The 24,510-nt window shown below is 39.2% G+C and overlaps 1 protein-coding gene across 2 annotated transcripts; it reads right to left on the bottom strand.

Moving 5' to 3' along the window:
- Window positions 1–1,797: 1,797 nt before the first annotated feature.
- On the bottom strand, window positions 1,798–6,740 carry LOC104221866 (GTP-binding protein At2g22870). Of its 2 annotated transcripts, XM_009773004.2 has the most exons (5): window positions 6,221–6,740; window positions 5,469–5,538; window positions 3,605–3,767; window positions 3,181–3,427; window positions 1,798–2,151 (listed from the first exon to the last, which is right to left on the bottom strand). In XM_009773004.2, exons 1-4 carry the CDS (start codon window positions 6,696–6,698, stop codon window positions 3,215–3,217), a joined length of 924 nt encoding a protein of 307 aa, XP_009771306.1. In that variant the 5' UTR covers window positions 6,699–6,740; the 3' UTR covers window positions 1,798–2,151; window positions 3,181–3,214. The 2 variants fall into 2 exon arrangements, with proteins under 2 accessions (XP_009771306.1, XP_009771305.1); XM_009773003.2 differs by lacking the exon at window positions 1,798–2,151 and having other exon boundaries at window positions 2,897–3,427.
- Between the last annotated feature and the right edge of the window lie 17,770 nt (window positions 6,741–24,510).

Raw genomic sequence — 24,510 nt, 5'->3', positions numbered from 1 at the left:
AATACCATACTTATTCTAACCAAATAGGATTATACTAATACTCTAATTGAATCTTGAGAGAGAGATATGATTTTAAATTAACATTTCCTGAACTCTTACAATACATATTATATTGGTAGATGTACTACTAGAACAACTACATCATACCAACGACAAAAACAACACACTCAGTATAATCCGCCGTTGGGGTCTGAAAAGCTAGTATATACCTTGCGCAAGTATAAAGACTATTTCCAATAGACCTTCGGCTCCAGCAAAGCACTAAAAAAGAGGTCTTTACCTGATGTTGACCGTGGTCAAACTCCAAATCCTTAACTAAATTAGTCTCTTAACCAATGACCCAAAACACACCCGAACCCCTTGGGACCCCGTTCAATCATACCAACAAGTCAAATACATTAACCAAACTTATCCAAAGGTCGAAACACTACATATGACATCATGACCAAGAATCAAAGATCAAACCATTCTCTTAATTTTCAAACATTCCAACTTCGTCGAATGCGTCCGAACCAAACTTAGACATTCCGGATCAAAACCAAACCTTGTATACAAGTTCCAATCAGCCAAATGAACCTAATACAATTGTGTAACTTCAAAGTCTTACCAACTTAGTGTTATAACCAAAAAACGTTTGGTAACTTTGTCCACTTTTAGTATGCTATTTCAAAGTTATCTTAAAGATCTGTAATTGCAAACCACTACATTAATCTCTAATTAAAAGGACCATCAATAGTTGTTGAGAAATATTTGGCATATCTGTCACTTTTACATAAAATCATTTACTCTGCTAAAATTGCAACTGATTTTTCTTCCTAAATATTTATTGGGTACATCAAGACAAGAATTAAAACAATTTGATATATTCATAATGGAAATAGATCATTTCAGGACAAAAGAAGAGTCAAGAGCCCCACTATAGACATAGCAATATTCAGGTCAATATGGGACAGAGAGCACAAAACCAAATTTAGATTCTGTACCTGAATAGTCTCATTTTATGTTTTGACCAGACAAGGGAGATAACAACTCTCCCAACTATAAACACATATCCCAAGCACCCGGGGGTGTCGCCTAGCAATCGATGAAATAGGCCGAGAACAATGAAATTTCAGGTTCAAATTCCAACGGAAGCAAAATTGATATGTGATTTCTTCGCATCTGTCCAAGCCTTGGTGGACAAAGTTATCCGGTACTTTGCTGGCAGGAGGTAATAGGTACCCCATGGAATTAGTCGCGGAGTGTGCAAGTTCACCCGAGCATCACGGTTATCAAAAAGAAATTAAACACATACCCCAGCTTACCTTATAATCCATCTATCTCAAGTTATATATCACGAACATCTTAAAGTGTTCGACACTATTCCACTAATCATATTTACTTATACAACTTTCACAACTTTCAAGAATGCAAATAAGTTAAACTATTCGATTTTTTACATTTCGATGTAATGTTTTTCCATCCAACCAGCTTTTCAATTGTTATATGATGTCTTTTTTCACTACTACTAATATAATACACAAATCAAATTAACAGTCTTGACTCCCGTATCCAAAATCAAATGGTATCAAATGGAACAGAAGTAGAACTCAATAGCAACCTTCTTCGTTTTTATCCACAACCAGGTCTCATCAATCAGATCATCACAGTAGTACTTTGTGGGCATCTAATCCTAAGGTTTTGAGTGATAACCAAACTTAGTGATATATAGACTAGTTCAGAATGCCTATACTATCCACATCACTACACAAAAGCAATACAATTTCTGAGGAAAGATAAGTAGAAATGACAATAACATTGTGCGACAGTACGAAAATTTAAGTTCCAAAATAGTGTTCAGCTGTTAATGCAATTTTAAAATGTGTTTAAAGTATGTTCTCTAAATCTTTTTCCAAGTTACACAAAATATTAAAAGACACAAGTCAAATATTGTACTAAAAGTTACACTAAACAAACTACAGGAGCCTATAGTGTGTACAAGTACCTTTGTAGCCCCTCCTGCACCAACGGAAACAACAGCCTGAATATCCCCCATATGTTTTTTAACTTCCTGAGTGGAATTATAAAGCGACTCCCACCAAACTCATAGTTCTGGATGGGGAAAAGATCAGGATGGGACTGATCCTTGGCTAGACCAGATTCAGTTATTTCCTGCAGTGTATGTGAACAAATAGGCTTTCATTGCTCAATGTAGAATCAGAGGGGAATGGAGCTTTGATTTGAGAAGGAATCCCTTTGATTGGGAGGTAGAAGAATGCGCACAATCATTGCACAAATTGAGTGGAATCTCTTACAGACAGGAGAACCTAATACAATAAACTGGATTGGAAGGAAATATGGTAAATACACTGTCCAGCCCCATTATTACAGACTGAAGAACATTGATGATTATTTACAAAATGGGTGGCCACTGAAAGCTATATGGAAGACAAAGGTACAACAAGGGCAGCAGACATTGGATGGATAACAGCACACAATGCATGTGTTGATGCATAAATCACTTTGAATCCACCAGGCTTCTTTTTTTGCACTGTCCTTATGGGAAATTTGGACGATGTTCGTTAATGTTTTTTGGGGTGCAATGAGTGCCTCCTTTAACTCTAAGGAGACGGTTCAAATATAGCAGGGTCAGAAGATCAATAAACAGCTGAAATACATCTGGAGTAGCTTCCCTCATGTATTTTTGGGCCTTTATGGCAAGAAAGCAATAGAACGTGTTTTGACAACAAGTCTACAGCAGTGTATGTTTTAGCAGTACAGTTCTAGAAATATTATGTTCTTGGTGTACTCTGCAGTTCCTTTTGGATGTATATTCTTTTGTTACCTTTTTTAATTCCCTACGTATTTGAGGGAACAACCGAAACAACATAATGTTGGCCATCTTTTCACATGGACAGAAGAAACTAATATCATGGCTAATTTTTATACTACATAACACCACTACACATGTTCCACTAGAATAAACATTATAGGGAACCATGACAGCTAAAAGGAATGTGGTTGATAAAAAAGGCACGAAAAATACAAGCAGGCTGGTAATACATTTTATCATTGTGCACGGAATACTTTACATCCATCATGACGTAGCCCTACAAGTCCCATTTGGCTATGTTTGTCACCTCTTAAGGACCAATAGGACCATATCATGGTTAATTCAAGATCCCAGAATTATGGGCTTACCTCACAAAATAATGCTGCTAATGCTTTTCTCGGGCTATTCATTGTTCCAATAGTTCCGCAGCTGAGACATATGCAGAAGCAGTTCATCCCTGCCCAAACCAGAGACACTACTAGTCATTATCCATGCAGGTGGATGCTGATAATTCTGCCTAATCAACTCTTGGAAATCTCTAATATTCTCGTCTGGCCTTTTTGCCTTCCCTCCCTTCATTTTGTCACACTTCGTGAAAACGAAAGTTATTGGTATCTGTAAATGTATTGCATAAGTCACTTATCGCGGAAAAATGTTGTATGAAAGTCAATAATGGTAAGAAAGGAATTGTTTTTATAAGTAGCAATGGGAATAAATGACTTCAATAAGCCACATGAAAAGAATGGAAATGCTAACAGAAAGACTATGAAATTCAGCAAATCAGAAGCATACCTTATTGCGTCCGAGCCAATTAGCACAATCAAGGTCAATTTTCTGAGGGGGTACACTAGCATCAATAAGAAGCAGAACCGACACCAAGGTATCTCTATTTAAAAAGTAGCCTTTTGTGAAGGAGGACCAATCCATTCTGGCAGCTTCAGAAGCATTAGCAAAACTGAAACAAGCAACAAGAAATAAATTAGACGTAGATAAAATAGTTGATTTCCATATTAATGCAAAAGGTACAAAGAGTTACGTGATGGAAAAACATAACTCAAAGTGTTAGTTGATAAAGGAAATAGGAGAGAGTGCAAACTCAATGACAAAGGAGGCTTCTATGACTATGCTTGAGTCAGGGAAGGGAAAGTTAAAGGGGAGAGCATCAGATTCAATTGCTTTGATGAATAATATACTTCTGGCTGTTTCTAAGGATCAGAAGCAGACAATTGAGAAAGCAGATAAGGAGATCCCTCCATACATGTTTAATTACCAAATATGGAAAATGATTACTTTTACTTCGCTTTGTCATTTATTCCTTAACAACCAAGGGGGAATGACCTTATTCCTCCACTGTTACTTCCATTCCCTCCAACATTTTCTCCTCTCCCCTCATCCCCAAACCAAAAACTCCTAAAGTAGGCACAGCTATGGTCAGGTTCTACATCCTTAAACAGTGGGAAGCCTACCGAGATCTATAAAAGAATGAAAGATGAAGTAAATAACTCATTTATAGGCCTTCGTTAGTCGTTACAATTTAGCTGGTAGATCTGTAACTTAACAAACTCTTATTTAAGTTACTCTAATACATCTTCAAATAAATGTCAATAATCTAGACTGTTTTATCAAGACCTGAACAAGAACATAAATGTCTGATTGTTTGTTTAGCATTTACAACACCTCCACTGAATTAGGTTGATGTCAGCTAAACTGATTTGTCCAGCCCACAGTATACTAACTGTAAACTGACTTTGGACCTTTGGATCTAATCAAATATGCTAATTTTCTCCCTGATGATATATGATATTACAGCTTCTTGAATTGAAAACTTTAAAAAGATGTAATTGGAAATTCTCACTTCTTCCCATTCTACCTCACAGGAAAAATAGACACGACATTCTAAGATGGAAAAATAAAGCAATGAAGAATGAAATTTCCAGATGAATGTTGGAACCATGATGCTTTTAATACAAAAAGCAGTAACGTTCAAACAAGAGGAGCATGTAAGCAATGTAAAAAGAAAGAACGTGGTGCTTCTTTGTACTGCAAATATATTGTTTATCTTGGATAAGGCTGCAATGTGCTTTATAAGTGTCAGAACAGACATATCTGAAAGCAGAGATATGAGATTCAATGTTTGGACTGACATGGGCTTAGTGAAGCAGCACCTAGATTAAGGAATTCAGTTAGCAACTAGGAAAAACTCAGTAAATAAGTTCCTGAGTGGCAATTAAGACATTTTCTTTGCATATCCCTTTTTCACGGGCATTTCGAGAATTCAATCACTTAAATTTAAACAGTCTATGTAGTTGTATTTCCAAGATGATTGGGATCAAGATGATGTGTTTCCTCATTTGAAGCCTTTTACAAATGATATCATGTAGTTAACTCCAACTAGTTTGGTGTTGAGGCGCAGCTCATCGCTTAATCGAACAAACCAGTAGCATTTTACCAAACCAAGTGAAGTCATGCTCGTGTCCAAATAAAGCATCAAGTACGGTAAGCAGTTACTTGAGACTACCGCTATAGCCCACTAACCCCCAACCTGCTCAACACTCTTTGAAATAACTTGATCCAACACATTTCATCGTAATAGTAAAAAAGCTCACCTATCAAAGAGTAGCCTAGCAAATAGCATAATAATCAAGAAATTGCTTACCCATAACCAGGCAAATCCACAATGTACCAACTCTTGTTCACCAAGAAATGATTAATCAGCTGAGTCTTCCCTGTACATTTAAACATACTAAAATTAGGATCCACCTAATTAAAATAATTACCAACTAAATACTCCACTAGTTCCAATTTATGTGACCCTATTTCCTTTTTAATCTGTTTAAGGATGAACGTCCTTCTAAATTTGAAAATAATTTAACTTGAACTTCCTATTTTACCCTTAACGACGATCTTTTATACCACATGTTTAAGACCATAAGTTTTGCCAAACTTAATAGTCACATGAACATTATAAACAACAACTATGCCTCATTCCCAAACAAAACTGGGGTCGTCCTCACTTCTTTCTTTAAGCTCAACTTATATCATCATTGTGCCAAACTTGCATGGTCTTATGGGTAGCGCATCCATTTGCTCCAGAAGGATTGGTGGATCGAAACCTGCTCCTTACATTGACTCCGCCACTGTGGGCTTATGTTGTCAGTACCAAGCTCGGATAAAGGAGGCAGGTTGCAGTAGGCTCACAGCCAGCGTAAAACTTGCCAATTCATAATGAATCCTCATAATATAGTCACTACGACATATTTAAGACTACAAGTTTCAGAATTCTTCATTTCTTTCTTCAATTCTATGTTCAGTCAAACTATGTCACATAAATTGAAACGAATGGATACTTAAATTCAACTAATGCAAACGGGCTCCAAATAATAAGTACTACATTGCAAAAATCCAAACCTGGTTTCTTAGAAGTAAGAGCAACCTCTTTCTTCTTACACAAAGCATTAATAAGAGATGATTTTCCAACATTGGACCGACCCAACATAGCAAATTCGGGTTTCTCATCTTTTGGACAATCCTTAGGTTTATTACTACTCTTCACAAACTCAACCTCTTTAATCTTGGAATCCCCCGCATAGGGTCCAACAACTATATTGGATCCGGGTAAAATCATATCTTCGGTTATATCTTCGGGTTCAACTCCTGGAGCCATGAATAATACTTTCTTTGCTAATATTGAAGCTGCTGATTCTGAAGTTGTAGCAGAAGATTTAAAGGTTTTTGGCGTAAAGGCATGAATTGAGAAACGGGGATTTTTTGGGTATGAATTTTGAGAAAAGGGAATTTTGGGAAATGAATAAGGGAGTTTGGTAGATTGAGGGAAAGTGGAGAAGAGATGGAAATTGAAGAGGCGAAACCTTGACATTACTTGCATTTTGAGCTTTAATTCTAGTTCAATGGCTGCACTGCACTGGTTACACACTACTTATCGTTCCCAAGATATAAATAATAAATATATACTTGTTATAAATATATTGTACTTTGAATGTTAATTTAGTACTCCGTCGTAAATAAGCTTTTCGAAGAAGCTTATCCATATGGGACTCTACCGTAAATATGTTTATCTATTTAAGTACTCTATTGGAAATATATCACTTCGATACCCGATTATGGATAAACATTACCCTCGGTAGAAGATTATCCATACCGGGTATAATAAGCTTATCCTTTCAGTACCCAGTTATAGATAAACATTACCCCCGATAGAAGATTATCCATACCGGGTATAATAAGCTTATCCTTTCAATACCCAGTTATGGATAAATATTATCCCCGGTAGAAGATTATCCATACTGGATATAATAAGCTTATCCTTTCAGTACCCAGTTATGGATAAACAATAACCCGATAGAAGATTATTCATATCGAGTATAATAAGTTTATCCTTTCAGTACTCCGTTATGGATAAACATTGCTCTCAGTAGAAGATTATCCATATCTGGTACAGTAGCAGCTTACACAACAGCTTCCTTTCTTCTATAAATAGAAGAGATTTCAGTTCATTATGTACATCAGTTTGAATTCGAATAATATATCAGTTTCTCTCTATACTTGTCTTTACTTTATAGTCTTTATTTTATAACACGTTATCAGCACGAGACTCTGCCATCTCGAGCAAATATTTTGAAAGTATCTGAGGTAAGAACTTTCTTTTCCTAAATAATGTCAAATCTTTCTAAACTTGAATTTGTAGCCCTGGATATATCGGGCAAAAGCTACATGTCTTGGGTGCTTGATGCTGAAATTCATCTTGATGCGATGGGTCTGGCAGACACCATCAAAGACAAAAATCAGGCATCAAACCAAGACCGTGCCAAAGCAATGATATTCCTACGCCATCACCTTGATGAGGGCCTGAAAATGGAATATCTTACTGTTAAAGATCCAGTCATACTGTGGAATAATTTGAAAGATAGATATGACCACCTGAAGATGGTCGTTCTTCCACAGGCACGATATGATTGGACTCATCTAAGGCTACAAGATTTTAAATCTATCAGTGAGTATAATTCTGCTATGTTCAGAATTATTTCCCAATTGAAGTTATGTGGTGATAATATTACTGATCATGATATGTTGGAGAAAACTTTCACCACTTTTCATGCCTCGAATATGCTCCTGCAGCAGCAATATCGAGAGATGGGATTTAAAAAGTATTCTGAACTTATCTCACATCTTCTTATAGCAGAGCAACATAATGGGCTATTAATGAAAAATCATGAAAGCCGACCTATTGGTTCTTGTCCATTCCCTGAAGTGAATGAGACGAACTTCCACCAAGCTAAACGTGGAAGAGGTCGTGGCCCCAGTCGTGGTCATGGTCGTGGTCGGGAAAGAAACTCTAATCATGGTAATAATAATGCACCAAAGAACACTCCTCACCACCATCAGTGGAAAAGGAAGGAACAAAAGCATGAAGCGGTGCACGCACCAAATGCAGAAAATGCATGCTATAGATGTGGAGAAAAAGGGCACTGGTCACGTACCTGTCGTACGCCAAAGCACCTGGTTGAGCTTTATCAAGCCTTCCTAAAGAAGACAGAGAAAAATGCTGAAGCAAATTTTATTTCTGAGATAATTTAGACATCATGCATTTGGATGTAACTGATTACCTTGCACTCCCAGAAGGAGAAACAAGTCATGTAATCGGTGGTGAATCTATAGAAATGTAAATATTTTAATTTTTGTTGTTTGTAATAGATAGTATGGTTATGTAATTGTTGTACATAAAGAAAAAATTATGATTTGATAATGATGTTTACTATAATATATCTTATTTATGTCATTTTGAAGAATATGGATAATATTATTAGATCAACTTAAACTCTAGCAGAGTTTGCAAGAAATATACAACCACCAGAAGTAGTTATATTTCATATATCTCATTGTAATTATATTTTGTTAACCACCAGAAGTGGTATATGTCTATGATCACCAGAAGTGATAATTTAGGCTTTCTATGGTTACAATTGAAGATAAGCTACATAAATATTCTCTATATTAAATGCACGCCTCGATTTGCTCCTGAAGTAGTAAATATTTTAAAAGAGATTGAGGCATCACAATTTGATGTGATTAATGCGCATTCAGATAATTATGTTCGATTTCCTGAAGGATGAGAACTTTGGATAATATTAATCCATTCCCTGAAGTGAATGTGACAATATTAATAAATCGGGTAAATATGAACGCACTCTTGATGTGAATATATCACAATTCACCTTCAGAAGAGGTAATATAATTAAGAGAATATATACTCAATATTTCGTATTTTAAATTTGCTCCTGAAGAAGTAATACAATTGAAATTGCCTCCTGAAGTAGGAAAATATTATGAAAAAGAGTTTTCTTGTGCTTAAATAATTGTTTTACATTGTTTATTTGATTGTGATTTTCTCTCATGATACCAGAAGTGTATGAGAAATATTTGATAGTACAAAATGTATCAACAACTCCTGAAGAGCTAACTGTTTGCCTAAAGGATACATGACACCAGTAGTGCCCGATAAATATTAGATTGTGGATAATAAATGAAGGCTCTCGAAGAGCTTATATACAAATATGTCATTCATATTATATGATTATGGTCAAAACATATGTTGTAGTAAACCTGAAGTTTACTAATACAAATGGCTATCATATTGAGACTACAAATGATTGGAAGATTGATAATCTTCATGTTTCCACAATCATAGGGGGTAAAATAATATGTATGTGAGAAGTTACCCGTCTTATTCTTTAATTTGTACTATATCATGTATCACAGTAAACCAGAAGTTTACTAAAGCAAAAGTTTATGCCATAGTAAACCAGAAGTTTACTAAGAGATAGCACATGACATGATAAACTTGAAGTTTTCATTTGCCATTTTTAAATGAGCTATTTGAGAATTCAGATAAGCATATACTAAAGAACTAGAAGATTCTTCAGGAATTCTCATGTGTTGCTTGCTCTCATAATGAATTGATTATACCAGCTAAAGTTGGGACTAAGACCCCTGATTCTGAAATATATAAAAGGTGAATATGGGCTCGTTCACCTATCATGTGAACCACTTATAGGTGCATATATGAGATGGTTACATGTGTAATTATTGTCAACCTGCAGTTTGGCATTTGGAATTGCTTTTCTCGATTAAGAGCATAATTTTCAGATTATGAAATCAAGACAGTTCATCTTGATAATGCTGGTTTATATCCAAGCTGGTTTAGCATTGAATACCTCCTATTAATGGCTAAACCATTGCTTATGAGAACAAAGCTTCATGTGTTGGTCTAAGATTTTCTAAATTGCATATAGCAGCACTTGTATGCATCAGATCAACAATATATGATAAGTCCTCCCTTCACAATTGGTTTAGGATCAGAAACCAAATATTTTTACTATCTTTTGTTGTGTGGTATATGATTAATTTCTCTACCATAATACACAAAGATATGTTTCCCAAAGATGATTGGGGATATATGTTAGTTTTTCTAATATTTGGGGGATGGAATAAACAGTTGAAAAATATGGTATATGAATCAAATTATCATTAATATGATCCTCACTTAGAAGATAATTCAAGTCGAATGCCAGAAGCATTTGTTGATACAAAACTAATATCATATTTCAGCTACAAATGCTCCTATTAAAATTAAAGTCTATGAAGGATAGAGTTTACTGTACGCATAAAGCGTGATAGACCAATTGGTTCCAAAGGTAACAATCCTTGAAAAATAGTAGGAGCTAATGATCAAAATGATCATAATAAGGAGGAAATAAGCTCTAGAAGAGCCCACGACATAACATTTCATGAAACTCCCGAAAAAGTTCAGGTACCTGGAAATAAAGAAAGTGATGAGATCTCCACAAGTTATGTCGCTTCGGAACTGACACAAAATGATCGTCGGCGATATATTTGATACAATATAGTGCACAATATTATAAAAGATTGTGAGGATCGGACCAGCAGTCCAGACACTTGAAGATGTCATACCATTTAGATACAAGTCTTAACCTATATGACTTATTTGGCTAAATCTATATGAAGATCCTTGAAGGATTGAAAATGCCCGATGTGAGCACGTGATTTTTGTCTTACGCGACAATCGCTCCAAAAGAATTAAAAAATAATAACAAATGGTCCTGCTGTACAAATTTGGATTTTACATGGCACTTTGTTAATTATTTATGATTTTTGCCCATTTTTATTAAAACAAAATACAAAATGTATGTGTCGTGCGTAATGTGAACCGTAATCCGATTGTTAAATGGGAGATCACAAAAATACGCATTTCTTTTGTCCTGATTTGTTGCCTTGTTTAATTTTACCTACTTTTAACATTTTATACGCGTGAAATAAATATGTTAAGTGTTAATTAATGGTGTCTAGTTTTATTTAATTAGGTTGTGTATTTAGGAAATTAGAAATAAAGAAAAAGAGGGTAAAAATTTGTTTTAAATAAATTTGGGCCGTGCCCATTTCAAAATCTGAAGCCCAAATGAACGGCCCAAGCCACCAGTCCGAACAGCCCACCCCAGGCCACAAAACGACGTAGTTTAACACCAAAACTACGTCGTTTCAATGCCGATCCATCTCAACCATTCAAACCAAACTGATCCAACGGCCAAGATCTCACACCCTGTACCCACTAACAGACCCGACCCGTCTCACCCGGACCGACCCCAACCCTTTACCCTCGAAATGACACCGTTCCCCGTTAGTTGAAGGATCCTGGCCCTTCATCACGTCTCATCCAACGGCCAGGATCCACCTATCCACTAACTATATAAACCCATAACCTTACCCTGCCCCCCTATCCGAACCCCAGCCTTAGGTCACCTTCGTCCTCATCCCTTTCCCCTCCAAAACCCTAGCCGCCTCTGTATTCTTCACCATGAAAGTCGGCGGCATGGACGCCGGTAACCCCACCCTTAACACCATAGAACCCACTTGCCATCCTGAACATGGATCTGTTAACTACTTAACTCGAATCCCTTCCCACCTTCTCGAATCTTCGTTTGAAGATTCGAGTCGGAACTTGACTTACACCGTTTAACCCCAGTTTCACACCAGACACTCCCCAGACCCCCCTCGTGACCAAACCATGCTTGGTTTGGTCCGAATCTGACCAGGGAAGCATGAATCCCAGATCTAATCTTTGGAACCTTAGGGTTCCTCGTCACTGGTCCGTATCTCGTTTAAACCAAGAGATTAAGGTCTAATGGACCTTAATCGAAGTGTTTCTCATCTGAGAAACACTTCGATTAAAGTCCGTTCAGCCTTAAGAAAGGTCTGTTCGAATCCAAGTTAAGGTTTTTGATTTTTCGGGATTTAAGGTGAGTTTTGTTTTCTTTTCTTTATTCTGTTAGTCCATGTTTGTTTAAAAGGCTGTTCATGTTGTTGTGAAATTTGTGTTTCGAATTTTATCGACTGTGTCCTGTCCACCTTGCCTGAACCTCTGTTGTTTGATTGAGTCCTTCTTCTACTTGTTCTGATAATGTGTATGTATGTATTTGTTGTGCAATTAGTTGAATTTCAAATTTGAACTGATTAACTGATTCCTCGAGTACAATTCTGCTTAGTCAGTACAATTCAAATCATGCGTTCGATACTGTTAAATGTTTGATTTTGGCTACGATTGTACATGTTATGATTAATATAGTCAAGTCGACATGTGTCGTCAATTAGTTTCAGCTGCCTGAACAATAACAAATCGATTTACTTTTGATAAGCATGGCCTGAATCATTTAGGAACTGAGTTTAGTGCTTATAATTGTTAATTTGAATCAGAAATGTAAAAATCAATGTTCTGTTTAGTCACAATTCTGAAATTGGAGGGCATGTGCATTTGTGCACAACATGTGCATTTTGTGCACAGCCTGTGCCCTGCCTAAGTGCTTTTTGAATTAAATAGTTTGACAGCATATGCTGTCAGACTACATCCTGCTGCCCATATTCTGCTTTAAGTTTCAGAAATAATAAACATTACTAAAAAGTTAAGCCTGCCAAGGGAATGTCATGGGGTTGTGCTCTTATTTAAATAGTGAGTGGAAACTGAAAAGGGGTAGCACATGGGAGGGTATTCTGATGGTCTAAACAGGCTGTTAAAGGGTTGATTTGAAGCTGATAAAAAAGGGAACAGATTTTGATATACACACACACAGATACAAGAGAGAAAGAATATAGAAAAATCAGGAACTGTTTTCTTCACATTGTTGTCTGGATTTCATTTGTTCTTCTACTTGTTCAATCGATTCTGATCCTTCCAAGTTTAAACTGAGCTCACTGGTTGTAGTTTGCATGGGTTTTTTTTCCTGAAGTTTGGTCTATCTGGGATTTCTATTTCCACTGCCTTGTTTGTTACCTGCTGTTACTGCTGATGTTTGGTGTTGCTCCTATTGTTACTCTGCTGACTTCTATTCTTCTTCAACTGTAAACACTTCCAGGTACACACTTCTGAAATTACTTGTTGTTGAAAGCTTGAAGCTTTGAAGCAGAAATAAAAGAAATGAATGTTGATTCCTTCACAATACCTATGTTCAAAACATGGCCATAGGTTGAATGGTAGTCGGCCTACATTTGTTTAAGTTCGTTCCAACAGCAATTGCTCTGTATAAATTAACATACATTCTGTTTGAGATGAAATATTAGATAGCATTGTTTATTAGATCAGGTGTGTTTTAATGTATATAATCATTGGGGTCTTGATTTAGTTATGACAGTATAACATAGAATCATTGGCAAGCATCTGCATGTATTTTGTCTAGACCACTGAATTGTCCAAATCTGTTGTATTTGGTCCGGGACAAATGTACCCCAAACAAACTCTCATGCGGTCACATTAAGAGTTTGGCCATGTACGCCAACTCTCTTGTCAGATTACTTGATCCGATATAGGTTCGATATTGGGCTTCGGTATAGATTCACTGTTTCGAAATAATGCGATGACTTTTTGAGGAAAACTAGCAGGCGTTTTTAGTTCAATAAGTAGTAGTTTTCCTAATAAACAGCCAATTTCATTCATCAAGTCCAAATAGGCTAGTTTTAAAAATCAAACTTGGAGGTCGTCAACATGAGTTTAGTACATGTTATTAGTTTGCTTGCAATCTCACTTAGCAAATTAACAAGCGTATTCACTCGATGAAGACAAGGTATGAGGTAACTCTCACCTCATAAACAATCAATCAGGTAATCGAACAAAATTCGGATTCGGCAGACATAGTAAAAATTCAGTATGTACTTGTTTAAACAAGTAAGTTTGGCATCTTCCCTTTTTTTATTTTTTAGAGACAAACATAATAGAAATGTAGTCACTTTAGGATATCCTCTTCTAAAATAATGAGACGAGCCTCGCTAAATAAAAAATGCAAATTGCGGGGCCCTCAACAACTAATCATAATATTTAGAATTCAGGCTAGGCCGTTTAGTGAATCTCATGGCCTTCTCAAAAAATAATAACGCGTTAGACTCTTTAGGCGCGGCTTAATTAAATCATATTCTTAAATTCGGGTGCACATTGATGTGACCCAAATCCAAATCTCAACGAAGTCAAAATGTGTTGACGATCACGGGCGCATTGATTGTGACGTGGTTCGAGATGCATTTTCACGACGTTGCAATTCTATAAAAATAAATGATAATGATAAAAGCGGTTTAAACTTAATAAAAGCACGTAAGTCATAACATATATTTAAATCAGATATTTAGCCATTATAACAATTTAAGCGACCATGCTAGAACCACGGGATTCGAGGGTGCCTAACACCTTCCCTCGGGTCAACAGAATTCCTTACTTAGAATTTCTGGTTCGCAGACTTCATTTGGAAAAGTTGAATATTTTCCTCGGTTTGGGATTCAAGATAAACCGGTGACTTGGGACACCAAAAGCCAAACCTTTCCCAAGTGGCGACTCTGAATTAAATAAATAATCCCATTTCGAATATTGTCACTTAAATTGGTAAAACTCCCTCGCGCATTTAACCCTTCGGGGCGGGGCGCGCAAAAAGGAGGTGTGACAGCTCTGGCGACTCCGCTGGGGATGATGACCCAGAACCACTGGTTCAGGGTTCAAGAATTCGAGCTTAGAATAATTGTTATATTTGGCTTTATTATCTGATCTTTATTACATGTTTTTGCATAACGTGCTAAATGCTGTCTTTTACCGCTTTGATATTATCTGAACTGTATATAAATTGTGCCGAACCCTTCTCTCTTCACCTCCGGGGAGAAGCTCGCTGGTCGAGGCTCCCTATTCTGTTAGTGTCGATACCTGAAATAAGAAAGAGGATGGATAAGTTACGAAGCCGGACGGCCTTTTGGTTCCCGGTAAGTTGCCCCTCCTCGACTCGAGTTGTCCGCTCGGGTACACAGTCTAGAACATCTACCCAGGTTATAAACCTAGTATAACGAAACCTCATGCCGGATCCCTAGTAGGAACACTTATCTGCATCATGTTGCATTTGACATAGGGGACTCAACACAGGGGTTGGGTCCATCTAGGACAAGCAACCTGGAATGAAAAGACCATCCTGCTGCATCCCGTTTGTTGTGCGCATCTATTTGTTTCAGATCTGCATGTTGACCAGTTTCCGAAAAAATTTCAAAATAAAAAGAATAGCAGGATAGGGAGATAATTACTTATTCTTTTGAAAAAAAACCATGTCCGAGTGATGTCAAACCTAACCGGAATTTTCTAAGATATAAAAAAAAAAAGCTTGCCTTTCAGTTTGACTATTCCTTTTAATCACTTTCAAAATCCAAAAATTATATAAATAAAAAATCAAAAAAAAAAATTTATTGTTTCATTGGTAGCACCGCTTTAAAAGATTTTCAAAATTTCAAAAAAGGAGGAAATTTAAAATGTGTAAATATTTCTTTGGTCTCTTTTCAAAAATAAATAATAAAAAAAATAAAATAAAAAACATATAACAAAATTCCAGAAAAAATAGTTATTCTTCTTTTCTTTAAAGGATTTTATTTTTGTTTCTCCTATTTTGATCCGACCGAACTACGCGGGTTTGATTCTCACCGGATGTGAGATACGTAGGCAAACCTCATCGGTTTCGACCCCAATTTTAAAAAAAATATCCAAAAATATTTTCCTTTAGTTCCTTCTTTATAAATCTTTCCTTAGAAAATGCAAAAAAGAAATAAAAAATAATATAGAAGTTTTCTTTAAACTCAAATAAAAAAAATAGTTTCCTTCTTTCTGAAGTCTTTCATACGAAAAATGAAATAAGAATTAAAAATCAGCAACAAAAATCCAAAAATACTCTTTTCTTTTTTAGTCTTTCTTTTGTAAATGTCCATAAAAAATAAATATTTGAAAAATTAATTCCAAAAAAATATTTTCGCTCTTCTTTAGAAGTGCTTTTGTAAATAAATAAAAACTCAGAAATTCCAAATCATTTTCTTAAAAGTCCCTCTTTCAAAAATTTAAGAGGCAACATCATAAATCAAAAAAAATATACATTCTTTCTTCCGTAGAAAAGGTGAAACAAATGAAAAAAAATCAACCAAACATATTTTCTTTTTTGTTAAAAAAAAATAATAAAAACAAAAAAATTTCCCAAAGTTCAAGTCAAAAGCAAATAAATTTTTTAGAAGTCTTTCTTTAAAAAATAAAACAAAAATCAAAATAAAAAAAAAATCCTTTCTTCTTTTAAAGCTTTTCTCTCAAAAAATTCCAAAAAAAGGGTTAGTTTAGTTACTCCATTTTCGATGATCGAACTACGCCAGTTTGATTCTCGCACGGGGTGAGATACGTAGGCAACCCTCGGCGGGTCCAACCTCCCGTTTTTGCAAAAAAAAAAATCTAGATAATTTTAATTTTTGAGTCTAATAAAGTTTATCACCCTAAATAAATGTGCAGGATGAGCACGATACAAAATGAATCGTTTTCAATAATGACCAAGATCCCTTTTGAGTTGCGATTATGGTGGAACGACTTAGGCAAAGAGGGGCAAGGCAAAGTGAGGAAATATCTGAAAAATCTCCCGGATTTACTAGACATTCAGCCTCGGGGTGATATTATCAGATCATTGGTCACTTACTGGGATTCGGCGCACAATGTATTCCATTTTTCAGACTTCGAACTCACCCCGACGTTGGAGGAAATAGCGGGATACATTGGGGGTGATGAAGCTCCGTTAAGGTTCAAGTACTTGATTGCACCTAGGGCCGTCACGGTACACCGATTTTTGGATTTTCTGAAAATACCCCGAACATTTCACCATCCAGATCTTGCCAAAGGTTTCTGCAGTCTCCATCTCATGTATGCTAGATACGGTCATGAGGGTGGGTTCAATAAGCCGGATTTCAAACTATGTAGTAAAGGCAACCGACAAAAGTGGGACGAACACAGGCAGTTGGCTTTCATGACGGCCTTCTTAGGTCTTATAGTGTTCCCGAGGAAGGACGGCAACATCGATCTAAAAATAACCGGGGTTGTCAGTACTTTACTCACCCAAGATAAGAGTACTCTAGCGCCTATGATTATGGCTGACATTTTCCGGGCTCTCACTGCTTGTCGAGCCAGGGGCGACTTTTTCGAAGGATGTAACCTACTGTTGCAAATATGGATGACCGATCACTTATGCCGCCGCTCTCTGCTCTTGGGTTATGGTTCGCCTGAGAAGACCTGCATTGGAGAATTCTACACTAGAGTCAAAGGTTTCAATCTACCTGAGGGCGTCACATCATGGACCTCATTTTTCCGAACTCTCACTGCTAGCCAAATCCAGTGGACGCTCGGATGGTCGCCTGTTGAGGAAATCATATACATGCCAGCAGCCAGGCCCCACTTTCTGTTGATGGGACTTAAAAGCATCCAACCCTACGCACCATATCGGGTTTTGAGGCAACTTGGGAGGTATCAAGTGGTGCCGAAAGATGAAGATCTGAGTACCCAAGTGATTGAGATCAGTCCAGATGGTCGTTTCCCCGAAGAAGAAGTTCGCCAAATCTGGAGTGAGTGCCAACATCTGACGGCAAGCACTTGTGTAATGGATATAGCAAAAGGGGAAGTTGCCCCAGGATATCACGCTTGGTTCAGGGGCGACCTGTCTTGTGAAAGACCGGCTAAGAGACCGCATCTCAAAGATTTTGTGGAATCGTCCCAAGGGAAATGGAACTGGTTAGCAAAAGAAAAGGGGTATCGGGCCGAGATCGGTGATTTGAAGCTACAAATTGATAGTCTGAAATTCAGTAACAGCATGCAAATCGCGGCAGATCGAAGCGAAAAGAATAAATTGGTCCGAGAGAATGAAGAACTTAAGGCCCAAATCCAAAAATTGAGATTGTCTCTTGATGAATGGCCCAGAAGTCGATCAGACCAACAGTTGATCAAGGGTTTGAGAAGAGAAGTCGCGGAATGGAGAGATGGTTTAGAAGAATCGGGACAGATTATGGCGAAGCTCAAGGCACGGTGGGGAGTAAAAGTAGAGAAGCATCGCCGATACTTGAACCAATCGAAACGCGACCACGAGAAAACTGTTGCCAAAATGAAGAGAGAGATGGCTATACTTGAGACCAAAGCAGTTAATCAGGCTAAGGATTTCCAAATTGAGAGCAGATACTGGTACGACTTATTGGCCCAGATGAAGTTAGAAGTACGACAACTGAAGAATCAACATACACAGGATGCTCAGGTATTCAAGACGTGTAGTGATCAGATAAAATGCCTACTCATAGAGAAAAAGCAAACCAGAGATAAGATCAGGGCCATTGCCCATGCCATCACCAGACGGTGTCTACGATGTGAGAACATGACCAGCGTTACCGTCCTCTCGGCAGTGATGAGTTATGTCAAACAGACCATGCATGAGCTGGAGCAACTTGAGAGGGATCTCACACCTAGGACCGCGGCGAGGCCGAACGATGCCCCGCGGACACCAATTTTCAAAACCATAATGCACTTATAAGTCAAGTCTGTCTTCTGCCTGTTTTCCCATCAGGGTGATTTTTAGTCTGGGTTTATTTTCAAAATTTGCTCTTTCTTTTGCAAAATGTAGTTTGTAATAGACCATTTCAATAATAAAAGGTGTGTTTCTTTCATTTGTGTTTCGAACTACGTAATGATCTGATTCACGTAGGCATCGTGATACGTAGGCAATCCTCATCGGATCTGGTCGCATTTCTTCTACTGCAAAATAAAAAAAAATTATAATAATAAAAAAAAAAGAAAAAAAAAGAAAAAAAAATAAAAAAAAATGAGAGGAAAATGCCGGAATAACGCATGCTCTCGTAGCAAATATGTAGTGATCCACTTAACTGTATAGGTGCATCATACCCAACGTGAGATTGACCATCTGTTATTTGCTGCAAATTAACCGTGCGTTTGTCATTGAGCATTTTCCCAGGGTTTTTGGAAAGACGGTTGGTTTGGTGAAAGTCTGGCCTCGCACTCATACTTCACGAGGTCAAGGAGAAGTGTTCAACTACCTGTTGTTAGGACCAGAAGCAGTACTCACACTTACTTCACCAGGTCAAAAGGAAGTGTGGAAATGTCTTCAGAAATTCCATTGCAAACAATCCCTGTTTCCGAGGAGAGCTCGATCTCAGCCGTCCTCACACCTGAATCCGCAACTGCGGAGGAAAATAGAATCCTACGGCTCCGCATGTTGGAAATGCTGGACGACTGGAATAATGGGAAAGAGCCGCCAAGTGTCGTCCCCGGGTTCCCTGAATTATTCTCCAGGTCAAGTGGGACTTCTAATGTCCCCATAAATTATCCTGCTACCCCATTCGGGTACCCAGCCACCTCAGCCTTCTCTGCTGGATCGCCTTCTGAGCCTCATCCCCGAATGTCATCCACTGATGCAAGCATGAACATCTTTACTGCATCGCCTTGCCCGATTACGGCACAGCCTACCACGTACAAGCCAAGCTTTGACTCATCCTCTTTTACATTCCAAGCACCATCGTTCTCAATGGAACCAACTAGGTTCGCTACCAGCACTAATCCTCTACCGCCTCAGTGCGAGCTTGCACCCGGGCAGGATCAGAACCCCAGAATTGCAGAACAAAATGAGATTGCCAAGAGAATGAGAAGCCTTGAACAAAGTTTGAAGAATATGCAAGGATTGAGCGGACAGAAGAGCGTCTCTTACGCCGACCTATGCATGTTCCCTCACGTGCACCTGCCAGCGGGTTTCAAGACCCCAAAGTTCGAGAAATACGATGGGCACGGTGACCCCATTGCACATCTTAAGAAATACTGCAACCAATTGCGGGGAGCCGGCGGAAAAGAAGAACTGCTAATGGCATATTTTGGGGAAAGTCTAGTAGGGATAGCCTCGGAATGGTATATGGACCAGGAAATGTCCCGATGGCATATATGGGATGATCTCGCCAGAGATTTTGTGAAACAATTCCAGTATAACATCGACATTGCGCCAGACCGAAATTCTCTGTCGAATTTGAAGAAGAAACCGTCAGAAAGCTTCAGAGAATATGCTATTAAGTGGCGTGAACAGGCGTCAAGAGTGAAGCCTCCCATGGATGAAGTGGAAATGGTCACTACCTTTCTCCAGGCTCAAGAGTCTGACTATTTCCAAAACATGATGTCAGCCATGGGTAAGCCATTCGCGGAAGCGATCAAGATTGGAGAGATGGTGGAAAATGGTTTGAAAACAGGTAGGATTCTGAGTCAAGCAGCCATAAGGGCGACCTCCCAGGCCGTCCAAAGCGGGTCCGGAGGAATGACAAGAGGGAAGAAGAAAGAAGAAACGACTATGGCAGCCTCGGAAGCAAGGGAGTATCGTCATCCCAGGCCCCGTTTCCCGGAAAGAACCCCACAACACTACTACCCCCACTCCAATTTGGCATATGCTCATCAACCTTATATGGTCATGAATGCCCAGCCTTATGCCCATCCACCACAACAAGCCAACCGAGGCCCAGCTCCACCTCCCAGAAATCAGCCTCCTTACCGCAACCACTATAACCCACAACCCCCGCAGAATAACTTCCGCCCTCAAGAGCCACCCCGAAGGCGGACTTTCACGCCCATCGGTGAACCATACTCAACTTTGTTCCCGAAGCTAGTCCAGTTGGGTTTCTTGCAACCAATCCCTCAAACAAGGCAAAACCCGACGTCACCTTCTTACAAAGCTGGAGTCAGATGCGCCTATCATTCAGGGGCCGAGGGACATGATACAAATGACTGCTGGTCGTTGAAAAGAGTGGTCGAAAATTTGATAGAGCAAGGGAAAATAGTGCTAAGGGACGAGGAGATCCCGAATGTAACTAACAATCCATTACCTGCTCACAATAATGGGCCGCTGATCGGAATGATTTGTGAAGACAAAGAGTTCGACCCTGCTCTGAAAGCCATAATTGCCATTGTCGACACGGGGAAGAGGCCCGAAACAGACCAGAAACCAGAAAAGGGGGAGGAGGCCAAGGCTATAAAGAAAGAGCCTGAAAAGAAGGTGGAGAAGAAAGTGGTACCAGAAGAGGATGGAGTTCTTTACATACCACGAGGTCGAGCTGAGAAGACGCAGAACTTCGCAATCAAAAAGACAAAACCTATGTACATGCCGAAAGGGGCCTATGTGGTCCGGGGAACGATTCAACCACCTCGGCTGAATGAGCCAGTAGTTATCGGACGCATGCCACAAAAGCCAATAACCAACCCATCCACAGTGTCGTGGAATTATCAAAAGACTTTGGTAATGTACAAAGGCAAAGAGGTCATGGGAGAACTTCCAGAAAATACTTTCATTGGAAGGTATTCAAATACCCAAGAACTGAACGACGCCACACAAAGGCGCTTCCCGCCAAAGAAGCCCGTAAGTGTTGAAGAAGCGGAGGTGTTCTTCCAACAAATGAAAATGCCAGATTACGAAGTGATAGATCAACTGCGCAAGTACCCCGAGCAAGTGTCCATGCTGTCATTGTTAATGAGGTCGACCGAGCATCGAAAGATCTTACTAAAGACCCTGAATGAAGCATATGTGCCAGTTGAAACCTCGGTAGAGCAATTAGAGCGGATGACAGAAAGATTCTTCGCCGTCAACCAAATCTCTTTCAGCAAGAACGATCTACCCCCGGAAGGAGCGGCACACAACAAGGCTTTGCATCTAACAGTTAAATGCGAAGACTATTATGTCAAGCGGGTAATGTTGGATGGGGGCTCAGGCGTTGACATTTGCCCGCTCTCCACGCTACAAAGAATGGAAATTGGGACCGGAAGAATCCGACCCAACAATGTCTGCGTAAGGGCTTTCGACGGCATCAAGAGAGATACCATGGGAGAAATAGACCTGTTGTTGGTCATAGGACCAGTCGAATTTCAAGTAACCTTCCAGGTGCTCGACATGGATACATCCTACAATTTTCTCCTTGGCAGACCTTGGATCCATGCGGCAGGAGCCGTGCCTTCCACTCTTCACCAGATGGTGAAGTTCGAGTACGAAGACCGAGAGATCGTGGTCCATGGGGAAGATGAGCATGCCATTTATCGGGACCCATCCATCCCATATCTTGAACCGAGAGAAGGGAGCGAACATACGGTCTATCAAGCTTTTGAGATTGTACTGGCAGAGCAGCACGAAGAGGGAATACCCTACCCCCAGCCTTTCTTGTCTAACGCCTCGGTTATGGTGGCCAAAGAGATGATCCGGCACGGATTTAGGCCAGGGAAGGGGCTTGGACGAACCCTTCAGGGAATAACAGAACCCATTTCCTTGCCAGTCACCAAGAAACCTTTTGGACTAGGTTTCAAACCTACTCCAGCAGACGAAGAATGGGCAAAGAAAAGGAAAAATGAGGGTTGGAAGTTACCTCGACCACTGCCAGATTTATATGCAACTTTCATCAGGCCAAGGTACGCCGAAGAAGAAGATGATGAGGTCTTCACAGCTGAGGAAATCAAGGAGATATGTGGAGCGATGAGAGAGATGCTCTACGAGATCCACATGGTTCAACCAGGTGAAGGCACAAGCACTGCTGAGATGATGAACGTGGGGCTGAACGCCAAACTTCAAAACTGGGAGGCCACGCCATTCCCGACTAGACGGAAGTCCGGGTAGACCTGTCCTGCCACCTTTCCTGTGTCACAAGTTATCTCCAGGACATAACTTGAACGTTCTCTTCCTTTCCATTGTTGTTTTGAATTCCTAAGTTGTAAACATTGTTGTCTTCCAACTTTCCAAAGAAAATAAAAAAAATCAAAAAAATCATCATCATGCTTTCCCATTCTTTCTTTTGTTCTGATTTTTGTTATTTTTCCTTTTATCTTTCTTTTCAGTTATAATAATGCGGCTTTAAATATGACATGCTTGCGGACTTCACGCCCAGATCACAATGAGCTATTTAACTGCGAATTAATGAACCCAGAACCAGAATATGATGCGGAAGAAGCTTTTAGGGAAATAAACCGAGAGTTGGAATATTTTGAGAATAAACCTAAGCCAAATCTGAATGACACCGAACCGGTTAATTTAGGAACTCCTGAAGAAATCCGGGAGACCAAAATAAGCATTCACACGGACAAGAAAACGCGAGAGGCGATAATTCAACTTCTTTTTGAATTTAAAGACATGTTTGCTTGGTCATATGATGACATGCCGGGTCTAGGTGTTGATCTAGTGGTTCATAAATTGCCGATTCATCCTGATTGTCCTCCAGTTCAACAAAAGCAACGAAAGTTCAAAATTGAGGCCAGCGACAAGATTAAAGAGGAGATCACTAAACAACTGAAAACGGGAGTGATTCGGGTAGTCCAATATACAACATGGTTGGCGAATGTGGTTCCGGTACCGAAAAAAGACGGGAAGACTCGGGTATGCGTAGATTACCGAGATTTGAATAGAGCAAGTCCTAAAGATAATTTCTCACTGCCCAACATCCACATCCTCGTTGATAATTGCACCAAACACGAGATACAGTCTTTCGTAGATTGTTACGCTATGTATCATCAGGTACTGATGGATGAAGAGGATGCCGAGAAAACTGCCTTCACCACGCCTTGGGGCACCTACTGCTATCGGGTCATGCCATTCGGTTTGAAGAATGCTGGGGCTACTTACATGAGGGCCATGACTGCCATTTTTCATGACATGATGCATCAGGAAATAGAGGTGTACGTGGACGACGTGATAGTCAAGTCCAGGACGTAGGATAATCACATCCAAGACTTGAGGAAATTCTTCAAGAGACTAAGGAAGTATGACTTGAAGCTGAACCCAGCCAAATGTGCTTTCGGAGTTCCGTCGGGCAAACTTTTGGGCTTCATCGTAAGCAGGAGAGGTATCGAACTAGATCCAACTAAGATAAAATCTATCAGAGATCTACCTCCCCCGAGAACGAAGAAAGACGTGATGAGTTTGTTGGGCAGGTTGAACTACATCAGTCGATTTATTGCCCAGCTGACAAGCACGTGTGAGCCCATATTCAAGCTGTTAAGGAAAGATGCGGCGATCAAATGGACAGCTGAGTGTCAAGAAGCCTTTGATAAAGTCAAAGAATACCTTTCGAATCCCCCAGTCTTGGTCCCTCCAGAACCAGGGAGGCCACTTTTCTTGTATCTGACAGTCTTGGAGAACTCTTTCGGTTGCGTCCTCGGGCAACACGACATAACCGGAAAGAAGGAGCAAGCAATCTACTACTTGAGCAAGAAATTCACCGGCTACGAGGCCAAATACACTCTGCTGGAAAGGACATGTTGCGCTCTGACGTGGGTTGCTCAAAAGCTGAGA

The sequence above is a fragment of the Nicotiana sylvestris genome, chromosome 7, assembly GCF_000393655.2.
Source record: "Nicotiana sylvestris chromosome 7, ASM39365v2, whole genome shotgun sequence".
Classification (NCBI taxonomy): domain Eukaryota; kingdom Viridiplantae; phylum Streptophyta; class Magnoliopsida; order Solanales; family Solanaceae; genus Nicotiana; species Nicotiana sylvestris.
Note: the sequence above shows the minus strand (reverse complement) of the source record. Positions and strands in the feature narration are given on the sequence as shown.

Bases quoted from the DNA above. Each gene is read 5' to 3' on its own strand.
- LOC104221866 (XM_009773004.2), bottom strand. From the start codon at position 6,698: ATGCAAGTAATGTCAAGGTTTCGCCTCTTCAATTTCCATCTCTTCTCC. The intron at 5,539-6,220 runs GTTTGGATTTTT...TTAAATGTACAG, and splicing joins TCTTACTTCTAAGAAACCAG to GGAAGACTCAGCTGATTAAT. The intron at 3,428-3,604 runs GTATGCTTCTGA...ATACATTTACAG, and splicing joins ATTGGCTCGGACGCAATAAG to ATACCAATAACTTTCGTTTT.